Source organism: Acinonyx jubatus, chromosome C2 (genome assembly GCF_027475565.1).
Source record: "Acinonyx jubatus isolate Ajub_Pintada_27869175 chromosome C2, VMU_Ajub_asm_v1.0, whole genome shotgun sequence".
Classification (NCBI taxonomy): domain Eukaryota; kingdom Metazoa; phylum Chordata; class Mammalia; order Carnivora; family Felidae; genus Acinonyx; species Acinonyx jubatus.
Window position 1 is genome coordinate 139,435,430 of NC_069384.1, and position 12,509 is coordinate 139,447,938.

Below are 12,509 nucleotides of genomic sequence, written 5' to 3' on the forward strand. Positions count from 1 at the left end.
ACATCCTGAGGCTCCGATCAGCCCCTGGAGGCTGAGGGGATCAGAGACAGGCATATTTCTTTTTTCAAATTTTTTTTTTAACGTTTTATTTATTTTTGAGACAGAGACAGAGCATGAACGGGGGAGGGGCAGAGAGAGAGGGAGACACAGAATTGGAAGCAGGCTCCAGGCTCTGAGCCATCAGCCCAGAGCCCGACGCGGGGCTCGAACTCACAGACCGCGAGATCGTGACCTGAGCTGAAGTCGGCCGCTTAACTGACTGAGCCACCCAGGCGCCCCATAGACAGGCATATTTCTAATCCATTGTTGAAAATCCACCGGAAAGCTCTATTCTACTGAACACAACTGTGATGTCTCTGACCTCAGGTGGGGGAGCAAGGGATGCGTGAATGTGGGAAAGAAGAAAACCTGAACTGTGATAAAGTGTCTGGCCATATAGCTTGTTTTCAGAGGCCTTAAGAGTATGACACACAGTGTCCAAAATGGGCCCTGATCCCTCTCCCTCTGCAAGAAGGCTCAATGTGAAGAAGGCTCAATCTACCAAGACTGCAGACAGGCAGATCAGGACTGTGTGGTGATAATTCCAGATTTCTTGTCCAGGTTGACATAGGCACAAAACCTAGAGACACGGGAATAAGATCTGGCTGTTGAAGAGAAGCAGCTGGCAAGAGCTAAGTAGAATATTTTCACCTCAGCCAGAGGTGCTGGGGAGTAAGGGAAGGTGATTAAGTATCAAAAATACTGGAGTTCCTGGGTGACTCAGTTAAGAGTCCGACTCCCGATTTTGGCTCAGGTCATGATCTCACGGTTCATGGGATTGAGCTCTGTACTGACAGAGTGGAGCCTGCTTAGGATTCTCTCTCCCTCTCTCTCTGCCCCTCCCCAGCTCATGCTCTCTCAAAATAAATAAGTAAACTTAAAAAAAAAAAAATCCTCTCCCAGGGCACCCGGGTGGCTCAGCTGATTGAGGGTCTGACTTCACCTCAGGTCCTGATCTCATAGTTTTTGAGTTTGAGCCCCACGTCAGGCTCCGTGCTGACAGCTCAGAGCCTGGAGCCTGCTTCGGATTCTCTGTCTCCCTCTCTCTCTGCCCTTCCCCTTCTTGCACTCGCGCGCTCTCTCTCTCTCTCGCTCTCTCTCTCTCTCTCTCAAAAATAAACAAACGTTATAAAAAAATTAAACATTGAAAAAAGTCCTGCCCTGGCTGATAAACTGATGAGAATGAGGGTATTGCCACAGGCCACTGGACATTGGATAACAACGGCAACATTGGCACCTTGCTTGTTGTCGTAAGAAGCACATAAAATGCCCTTAACCTGGTTCATGGGAGGAAGGAAACCAACATCAGTGCCAGAACCTGAGCAGACCTACAGTGGGCCTGGGCACAGTGTTGTGCAGTGGCTTTGACAATCCCCATTCCTTATAAAGGTGAAAACTCTGTGACCATTTCATTTCTGTGACCAACACAAATGTGCCTGGAAAAATTCATGCTCTTGCTGCCTTGACTTGGTAAAGGCAACTGTATAAATTTGGTAAAAATATTTTTTCAGGGAGATGGCCCGTTTTAGAGTAGATAGATACCCGCACCAGTTATATCCGTTTACAATACTTAAATATGATTGAACACTAAATACTCATTATTTAAATTCATGGCTTTGGGAATTCTATTATGACTTTTGTCACATAAATTCTTTTATAAGAAGAATAAGCAGACGATTATTTTGTTTTCAAATGTCAATGGACGTGCATACATACTGAGTTTGACTACAGCAAGGTATAGTCTCTATCCATTTTTATGATCTCCGTATCATTATAAATTGCAAGATTCCAGGGACCTCAACTGTATCTCTTTAGTGATTTTACAGCACTGTGCCATTTATGAATGGACACTTACAAATCGTACTTGATACCATTGTATCAGTCTTAATCCCAACAGGCAAGCTGACATGGTATCAGTGGTCTATTAACATAGTCACCCGAAGACTGGCCACTTTATCCTCCCAAAAGAGAAAGGGTTAAGTATTGGGATAAGAAGGATCTTCTGAGGTCTGAAGTCTAGCAGTATAATTTGGGAGTTTGTTCCATGCAAGAGAGAAAGAAAGACACAAAACAGTTGAACAAGTGAAGACTCAGGCCTCAGAAAAATCGGAATGCTGTTCTTCACACTACAGGTAACCTAGAGGCACAATCAAAGCTCTTGTGACCTGATGCATTCCTGTTTCTCTCAGTGTTTTGGTTCTCTGTCCCTCTCTGTCTCCTATTTCTTGCTCATTTAGCATCTCTAGCCTCGTGGCTTCTGCAAACTTAATATTCTGGGTATCTTTACATTTCTATGCTAATCTTTTACCTGTGTCTTTGTGTCCCACCAATGCTCAGACTGATGGGGGTAACTTGGCCACCATTCAACGTAGAGACTCCCATTGGGCAGACTACATCTTTTAGGCTACCTCGCATCCACTAACCCACCTACAGATGGCTGACTTTCCCCTCGAGAACCAAATCTTAATCCAGTCATTATGCTTGATATGGCAGAATTCCACGATGCAAAGCATGGAAACCATTGTATAAGGAGTGGTTTCCCGTCACTTCTCTTAAAAACGAGCCGTGGTACTGGCAGAAGTTTTGTCCTCTAGGTCCTCTATACCTTACCTTTTGGAATCTGTGTGAAAAGACCTTGGGAGAACACCTCTTCAGGAGGTGCATGCCATGCCAGCAGGTGTAACAACTTTGCTTTGAGGGCTGGCTCCTTAAACACTCCTGTATATGCTGCTGCTCCTATAATTTATGAAATTAAGATCTTAAGGAGTTTTCTGCTTTCTAATATACTATGTATTTCCTCATCATTTTCTGAGTCCTATTTTCACTTGGTGTTTCTTCAGCAGATGGAACCTTATAAAAAATGGTCCAAAAAGGAATGCAGGGACATTTTGTGTACGCTTTTAAAAATATGTCTTCGATATGCCAAATGACCTCCCCCTAAAGCAGTAGAGTGAGTCAGCTTTCACTTTGCTCACTTGGTGGTCTGAGGGACTCTTTGATGGCATCATTCTCTCTAAATGACTCTCTTCGCTTTCATTTCTAAATTAAAGAGCGGTAAGACATTTCTCTTTTTGGCCAAATTCAAGTTACTCGTTGGGGCATCCCCTTGGTTTAAGCTGAAGCTGATTTTACCAGTAACATTTATGAAGGAGACGGTGGTTATAAGAAAGGCTGAAAAACTACCAGACATGTAACACTGACTTCTTTATAGCCATGTTTCTATCGGGAAGGGCGGCAAAAGAAACTGCCAGAATTTGTGCTGAGTTTGGCATTTTTTGCTGAAAACAGGCGTTTGGCTGAATGCATTTGAGAAATTTTAAGTGGCATTACCTGGAACTAATGCCTTAAATAAAGAGGGAGGTTTGAGCTAAAACAAACTGGAAGAAGGGGCAATATGCATGTAGTGTCTGTCGAAGCAAAAATTTCCCCCACAACAAATTCTAAATGAGCTGAAGAAATACAGAACAGTTTTCTGTGCTTCACCGCGAGAAATTTAAAAATCTATCTTTTGTTCACTGTTGCTTGTTTTTTATGTTACCCACATCAGCCATGGTGCCACTTAATTTTAGTGGGAGGAAATGAATACAGTGTTTTCTACAAAAATCTTTTCTGCTCTGTCACTTGCATTATACGTGAAGGCAGCCTGGTGTAAAATGAACACTTCTCACCAGGTTAAAGTGTTTGGCTCCTGTGTCTCAAGGTAGACTCTCAGTAAGTACCCTCTCCCCAACTTGGAGTCTTTTAGAAAGCATATATCCAGTCATCAATGCATTAAATGGCACTTCTAGCCAGTATGCCTGTAGGTGCATGGGTAGGAGAGGTCAAATCACATCTTTATTGTATGTATTTATTAGTAGAAGGCATTTGACACAGCCCGCTGGCATGTCCATTATGGCAAGTCAGACCTCACTTTTTTGTTGTTCAGTTTCAAATTGAGACCAAACAAAAAAACCAACCCTTAAATACAGAGAACAAACTGGTGATTGCTAGAGGGCTGAGGGGCATCGGGGCGTGGGTGGGAGAAACGGATAAAGGGGATGAAGAGGTACAAACTTCAAGTTATAAAATAAGTCACAGGGGTGTCTCTCAAAAATAAATAAATAAACTTTAAAAAAAATGAAATATAAAAGGAACTAAAGGGTGCCTGGGCTGGCTGCTTTGGTGAAGTGTCTGGCTTTGGCTCTGGTCATGATCTCACAGTTCATGGGTTCGAGCTCCACTTTGGGCTCCACGCTGACAGTGTGGAAGCCTAATTGAGATTCTCTCTTTTCCCCCCTCCTCTGCCCTTCCCCCATGCACGCTTTCCCTCTCTCTCAAAAATAATTTTTTTTGTTTATTTGAGTCACAGGGGTGAAAAGTACATCATGGGGAATGTAGTCAAGATTGTAATAATGTTGTGTGGTAAGAGATGGTAACTACACTTATCATGGTGAGCACTGAGTATAGAATTGTCAAATCAATATGTTGTACCCCAAAACTAATATAACATTGTACGTTAATTATACTTCAGTAAAAGATTTCATGAAATATATGTTATATATTTATTTATTGAAATATATATATATATTTAACATAAAATTTAGTGAAATTCTAGTGAAATATGACGGATTAACAATATGTATTTTCTCCTATTCCCTCTTAAATCTTCACTAGAATGATAGGACAGGACGTAAAATGTAGAAACCATAAAATTAACGAGAGCATGAGGGACGATAATTGCAGACAATAAATGACAGTATCTTTTTTTGAAGACGAAAAGTAGATGGGCAGTAATGAATAAATTAGCCAAGTGCAGAGAGCAGAATGCTGAGTGCCTGAAGGGGAGACAGAGAAAAAGCAAGGAGATAAGCTGTAGGATTTTGGACGGTCCCAGAAAGTAGAAGCACCAGATGTCCAGAAAGATAGAAGTGATGATTGAGATAGTAAGATTGGTCGGAGTTCTGAACAAGGAGTAGTTGTTAAATTCACTCCTCCACCTGTTACATCCTGGTGATTAGTGTAATCCAACCCCGGGAGGAAAGATAAGTCTACTCTTTGAAGAAATTAAAGTAGAGAAGTTAGGGTTCTGGACACCAGGCATAAATACAGAGTGGGGCGGTAGTGTTAGACTGAATGCAGGAAGAAGAAGCGAGAGACTACATATTTCATAATAACCCCACCAGCAGCCTGAGCCTCACTGTTACATTCCCCTGCCAGAAGTCTTTTCAGTAAGACATTGTCTTTTTTCTCCATTCTAGGTAGAATCTGAGAGAATTTCTTAGTGGGTTTACTCAACCTATGGGGGGGGGGGAATCATTTCCCCTCTACCTTCTGAGTTCTTGACTGTGACCCCTGAAGTAAAAGATCAAGAAGGAAAAAGCAACAAAAGTGTACTAGCATGTATACCTCAGGTATACATGGGAGATATCCAGAAAAAAATGAGTAACTCCATGAGATGGCTTAGAATTCAGAATTAAATGTCACCTTGGTAGGGGAAGGGGAAGAAGGAGGATGTAGCATGTTACAAAAGAGTTAAGTAATTTTCAAGGAAGATGAATGGGCCTTAGAATAGACTGGAGGTCTGATAGTTTGTGACAAAGTTTGGGTGTGCTATTGGCTTGTAGTTTCCTCTCCTGTGACAAGAATCCATTGTTGCTGGTTGATTAAACTCCCAATGGAGGGTATTTATGATAATTGTATTCCTTCTGGAGGATGTGTATTTAGGCACATAAGGGAGTTCAGAAAAATTCTATCCCTACTTTTACTGTTTTTCAAGTGCTTACAACTCAAAATAATCAATATACTAAATCCTATGTTGGGGGGCATGTCCTGAACCCCTACAGTCATATTTTGGGACAGCTTATTCTACTTTTCAAGCCCCAAGTAAAAACCCCATAAATCTAACATTTGAGGAGTCTCCCAAAGAAATGTCCCACTTACAGTACTCTTTCATGAAACTCACCCATCTGACAAGGTTTGACCATGAAAACAGAGCTTGCAGTATATTCTTCCCTTTGGATATAAATGGGTTGGCCTAGATATGGACAGAAAATACAGTTGAGAAATGCATGTTATATTAAAACAAAACAACAGACAAAGTGGGAGGAAAAGTCAATGTGGAAAGCGGAGTAAAACATTCTTTTTAAGATAAGCTATTTAGAACAAAAACCAGAATGTATAAAGAAGAAAAAGAAAAAACGGGGGCACCTGGGTGGCTTAGTCAATTAAGTGTCTGACTCTTGATTTCAGGTCATGATCCTAGGGTCACGGGATCGTGCCACACTTGGAGCTCAGAACCGGGCATGGAGCCTGCTTAAGATTCTCTCTCTCTGCCTCTCCCCTACTCACACATGCGTGCACTCTCTGTCTCTCTCTCTCTCAAATAAACTAAAAAAAAAGAGTTATTTTCAATTCACAATTTCATACCTACCTAAACTATCAAATAAGTGTGAGGTATAGCATAAAAATATTTCAAAACATGAAAAGTCTCAAAAAATTTACTTCCCACACACCATCTCTTGGGAGAATCTTAGGGAAAAAACCATCAGATGAAGAAGTAAACCAAAAAAGAGGAGGACATGAGATCCAGGAAACAGGTTCCAGGAAAAAAGAAAAAAGAGACGCGATAATAGACATCTATGCATGAGACCAGGAAAGCTGCCAATCAGCCCTGGAGCAAGAGGAATGTCTCCAGTTATGGAACTACTATATCATATGACATGTCTGACAGAATTGTCAGGGAGTGGGGAAGAATTATTCATAGATGGAAAGTAATCCAATTATATAAACAAGGCAATTATTAACTCCAGGAAAAACAAAAAATTTTATAAGACCTGTAAATGTAGTATGTCATGTGGCTCAGCTGTAACAATATTTACCTAGTCATAATTAGGTAAAATTAATGTAATTGATTTCCATTGTTTTCATTGTGATGAAATTATGTTGGGAGTAAGAGAGAAAAGAGGGTTTTGCATGTGTGAGCAATAGCCTGTGAGATTTCAATCCTATTTATAGTAGAAACCAGTAGATAGTAAAGGAAATCTTACATAATTATGAAAAAAATAGTTTAAGCCCATTATCTAGAAATACAAATAACAGGAAAAAACCGAACTAGCATAGTTTCGAGTAGTTGCTTGTAGGGACGGGAGTTAAACAGTGGGCTGCTGTTTTTCTTTATTAATCTAAAGCTGGGGTCAGCCAGCTATGGTCCATGGGCCGAGTTCAGCAGGCTGCCCATTTTATTGGATTACAGCGACATCCACTCGTTTATCGATTGCGTGTGGTTGCTTTTGTCTCACAAGAAGTTGGTACAAAAGCAGAGTTGAGTATTTGTGACAAAGACTGGATGGCCTGAAATCTCAATTGTTTACTTTCTGGCCCTTTTCAGAAGAAATTTGCCAACCGAATGTCTAGGGCGGTGTTGCTCAAATGTCTGCTGCATCAACATCATCCGGAGAGCTTGTTAGAATGCAGATTTCTGCACCCACCTGAGACTCTGATTCAGTAGATCCTGTGCGAACACAGAATCTGTGTTTCTAATAAGTTTACAGGTGCTGTTGATACAGCTGGTTCAGGGACCCCGCTTTGAGAACCACTGGTTTAAAGGGAACTGGTTTTTTTTAAAAAATCATATGTAAGTATCATGTTTATAAAACAAATTTTAAGTCTTGAGAGGGACCAGCTTAGAAACCTGCCTGCAACTTTAAGCTGAAATAAATACAGAAACAACCTCTGGTAAATTAAGTGTGCCAAGAAATGATTAAAATGTACTTTAAGAACTTTTAATGGATTAAAACCATTAACAAATTAAAGTGGACAAAATATACTATGTCTTATTAAAATAATATCTCGTGGTTGTGGGCATAGATGTTAGCAGTTTGCAAGATCCCTGCCACTGCATGGGCACGTTTCTTCCAACAGCTAGTGTGTGGACCTATCATACTACGTCCTGTCATTCTGCTGTTTATCAAAGGCAGATAGATTATTGTATGACAATATCAACTATGCATGCAGTTATATAAATTTTTTTTATTTCCTCTTTTTTTTTTCATTTAAAAAAACTTTTTGTGTGTTTATTTTTGAGAGGGGGGGGTGGGGGGGTCCGAGGGCGGAGGGGCAGAGAGAGAGGGAGACACAGAATCCAAAGCAGGACTCCAGGCTCTGAGCTGTCAGCACAGAGCCCAACAAGGGGCATGGGGCTCAAACTCACGAACTGGGAGATCGTGACCTGAGCCAAAGTCGGAGGCTTAACCGCCTCAGCCACCCAGGCACCCCCTTTTTAGTTTATATCCTCTTAAATATTTTCAGTATTTTCATTTAATATCTCATAAAACACTTGTTTTCTGGACAGCACAGCCTGAGACACTTGACATAAAACCTGTTCCTCTCCCCTTAACCCGTTTCACAGAGGAGGAAACTGATGCCCAGGGAATCTCTAAGGTTGTAGATCCTCCTGATGGGAATCCCTACTTCCTTCCACTCTCTTCTATTCAGCTCCCGTTTGCTTTGCTTCGGGCTGTGAAGGAAGGAACCCTGAATGAGCCCCAAATCAAATCAGGCATAGAGGGGGGGAAAAAGCACTGCTAATATCATGAAACATCTCTTTTTTTTTTTTTTTTCGCAAAAAGCCTGAAACAAAGGAAATTCTCTGCTTCCAGGAATAGCCTTAATCAGTCACATATGTGAACATAGACCCAGCGACTGTTCAGTTTTCCAGCGACATAACAGGATTTTCCCAAAACACTGATTTTTTTTTCTTTTGCCCTATTACCAGTATAAGTAGTTTTCTTTCCTTTTTCTTTTTTTGTTTTTTTTTTATTTTCTTAAAGATCCTAGGCATGATACCAGACCTTTCATTCAGGCAGGCAGGATGCCGAAAATCGGCAGTGTTTGAAAGCAAAGAGAAATGAAGGATTATTGAGAGTAGAAGTAGTCCCTGGTTGGTAAAAACAAACAAACAGCTTTAAAAAATCTAAGAATTGTGCCCTGCGGGGGTGGGTTTGCTGAACTGTCAGCTCCACCAGTTAATGAGGTAGTTTATCTAATGGAGATAGAAAAGACCATTTTTAACAATGCTGGGCTTTGTGTGTGTGATTTAAAAATCAAATTGAGTGGAAATGCAGCAAATACTAAACGGCATTGTTTATTTTCTAATTAATTTGCTACAAACTACGAAATCACGATGTTAAATATATTAGATGGTGCATGATTTTTAGAAGAGAAAGCTCAGAAAAACATTCACCTCTTATAGTCCATTTACTTTATTTTCATCAGAGAAACAAGTTGTGGTTTTAAAGTGTGAAAAGGACATCGATATTTTGGGAGGGGCACTACTTTGGGGGTTAAGTGTGTTACATAAGCCAACGGGGACTATAGTCTCTTTTGTAAGGTTCAGCGGACTCCTGGGGAACCTGGGAGCATATGGCCTCACTGTTGATGATGCTCATTTTTAATATTAATAGGCCAGGGACTCAAGGCCCTGGGGAGAATGTCATCTAAGTGAGGACAGCCACTCACATCAGGACGGCCTGTGGACGTTTTCCTCTGTAGGGTACAACTAGGACAACTTCAGGCACTCAGTGACATAAGCACACAGCACGGTGGAGGGTAAAGCAAAGAGATCGTAGAACCTTCCAGATCTAGGTTCAAATTCTGACCTAGCCACAGGCTGACTCTAGGACATTGCGGCTAAGTCATTTAAACTCACAGAGACGTAATTTTCTCACCTGGAAAATTAAGATAATAACTGCCTCTTAGGCTATGGAGTAAGAGCTAGAGCTTGGAGCTCGTAAGCGAAGGGCCTGACACGTAGTAAACAAATGGAAGTTATTTGGATTAGAAAATTGTGAGGTTTGTAATCAAACTGGCTAATTGCACAAACTGAGAAATCCGTAAGCCTTAATGAGTCTTTGTTCTCAACTTTACCCGGATCCTACCTTTTCTTCCATGACAAAATTTGGAGTCCTAATATCTTCTTCAGGCAACTGTGATGTGATTCCCTACCCTCCCCGACCCCAGAGCCTCTTATCTTTTCCAGTAAGCTTGTTCTCAGAAGCCTATCATTTGGTGAGACAACACATATGTTAATAGCAAATTGTTACCTAGTGTTTACTCTGCCCCGGGCGCTCTTCTCATGGTATTAACCTCATTTCCTCATGGCATCCTCCCAACAGCCCACTGAGGTAAATTCTATTATGACCCCCATTTTACACTCAAAGCTGCCATATTGAGAAGTCAGATAATTGTTCATGGGGTAGGGGCATGATGTGAACGTAGGTGGTCCGATTCTGGAATCATGCCCCTGACACTTACTCTTGGCTGGCCTTGAGATACCGTTCTTGTTTTGTGTCACATGGGTTTACTTTTCAGTGCTTCCCTCAGTGGAGTCCAGAGTTTGGGGCTTTTACTGAATATTGGTCATCAGGGCCCAAATGAACCTGTGACGTCTACAGTCAGCCCACCCTAGAATCTGTTCCAGGCTTCTTCTGTCCCCAGTCTCGAGCAGTCCTAGGTGGTGCCGATCATTGCTTGCAAGTTCTTTGTAGGCGCAGGACAACTGAACCCTCCTTAACAACCTGATCTCAATTAGGAGCTGTTAAAACTAGACACTCCGTGATGGCAGGAGCCACATTAGCCTTCTTCCACACTAGTGGAAGTATATCACTAGTGACTACATCAGCACCTGGCATATAATAGTAAGTTAGGATTTTATTGATGGGTGGATGATTAAACAGACAAAGCAGTCACATGGATCAATGGATGGTGCTCTTACAAGGAAGGTGTATACTGTTGACAACAAGAAAAGATAGAAAGAATTTTGCCGATCTTTCGCTGTATCTCTTACTCACCTTTCATTAGGGTACGGTTTTCTCCTACAATTATATTTACCTTTTGGAGGTATGTCATTCCAGGGGGCTAGGTTTCAATCCCAAGTTTGTTCATATAAAATATTTAACATCTTGGAAGCACCTAGATTAGGACATGATTGCACAATCAACTTCTCTAAAAGACGCAAGAAAAAATATTCATTCACTCGGTGAATATTTAGTGAGTGTCTCTAGCCTGTCTGGTATCCTTTGAGGAGCTTGTAACATAGCATGTGATAAAACCAAAAAACTCTGCCCTCCTGGTGAGTTCATTCTAATGGGAGAGATGGACAAAAACACTCGCGTAAAAACTTAAGTGCCATGGAGAAAACTTACGCAATGTGAGGGAGATAGGGAAAGATTGGGTGTGGGGGGATGTTGCTATTTAATATTGGACAGTCAGGGCTACTTTGAAATTGTATATTTGTTTTATTCTATATCAGGATATAAGACTTTAAGAAAATAAAGGTAGTAAATATAGGGGAACAACTGGGAATTCGAAGACCTAGCTTAACATCTGAGATTTTTCACATAACTCGATAAAGAAGAAAATATTTTTGACTTATAAAATTTATATATATATATATGTTGTTGTTTTGTTTTTTTTTCCTTACAGAGTTAGCAGTTCTGGATCTTTAAAGTGCAAGGTGGTCATACATTGAACTGTTTTGCCTTTGCCCCAGAAGACAGCTCACCCTCAACCCTTGCCCTGAATTGACCTCCCTCACTTTGGTTCAAGACCTGGAGTGATGTGTTTCCACCCCAGAACACTTTTCATCCTGTGAGGCCTGAAACATGACCACCAGTAGCCACGCATGTCCTGTCCCGGCAGTGAATGGACACATGACTCACTATCCAGCCGCACCCTACCCGTTACTCTTTCCACCGGTCATCGGGGGACTTTCCCTGCCTCCCCTCCATGGCCTTCATGGTCACCCTCCGCCAAGTGGGTGCAGCACCCCATCACCTGCAAGTAAGTACCACTGCATCTTGTTCTTTTTTTTTTTTTTTTTTTATCTTGGTTGCTGGGCTTAATGGACGTGAGAAAACAGGATGCTTCATATCCAAGGTGAGTTCTCATTTTGTTAGGTTTTGGTTTCTCTCGCTCTGGAATTATACTTTTAGTTCTGTTGCAGAAATACAATTTGAATCTTGATACATGGTGCGGTTTTGAATTTGGTCTGTTCGAAGCTATGTTGTATTTTGCTTTCTTTTATAAAATGTAAACAAAAAGGAATCGGCGGCTATGACCAACGTTCTTGAAGAAGTTGGCCACTTGCTAAAAACTGTGAACAGTGAATTAGAAGATGATACTGTAAAAATCATTAATGATAATCCTGAATTTAACATAAGTTTTGACTGTGAGGTCTCCTTGAATCTCTAGCTCTTTTTCTGGGTACAGACAGTATCTTTAATTATTTAATTCATATCACATAAGCTTTCTTGAGTGTCTTCATCCACTTTTGATTCTGTATTAAGCTGCGTCTTACCTCTGATCTTCTCTAGAATGTTGGGTAGAAAGTACTATAAAATAAAAGTAGAGTTAGAATTCTTCAAGACTGATATGACTTAGTTATAGAAAGCATCCATATTATGTGATTTGGTTGTTTTGTTTTGTTTTGTTTT

General features: G+C 40.9%; 1 protein-coding gene across 5 annotated transcripts in view; it reads left to right on the forward strand.

The window, feature by feature from the left end:
* RARB (retinoic acid receptor beta) overlaps positions 1-12,509 on the forward strand; it is a 747,871-nt gene that overhangs the window by 334,539 nt on the left and 400,823 nt on the right. For all 5 annotated transcript variants that reach the window (XR_008298027.1, XM_053221534.1, XM_027040933.2 and 2 more), the window contains one exon: positions 11,500-11,856. Coding sequence is in view for 4 of the 5 variants with exons in the window: in XM_053221534.1 (XP_053077509.1) it covers positions 11,679-11,856 (178 nt within the window). In the remaining variant the exon portion in view is untranslated. The remainder of the gene's footprint in view (positions 1-11,499; positions 11,857-12,509) is intronic.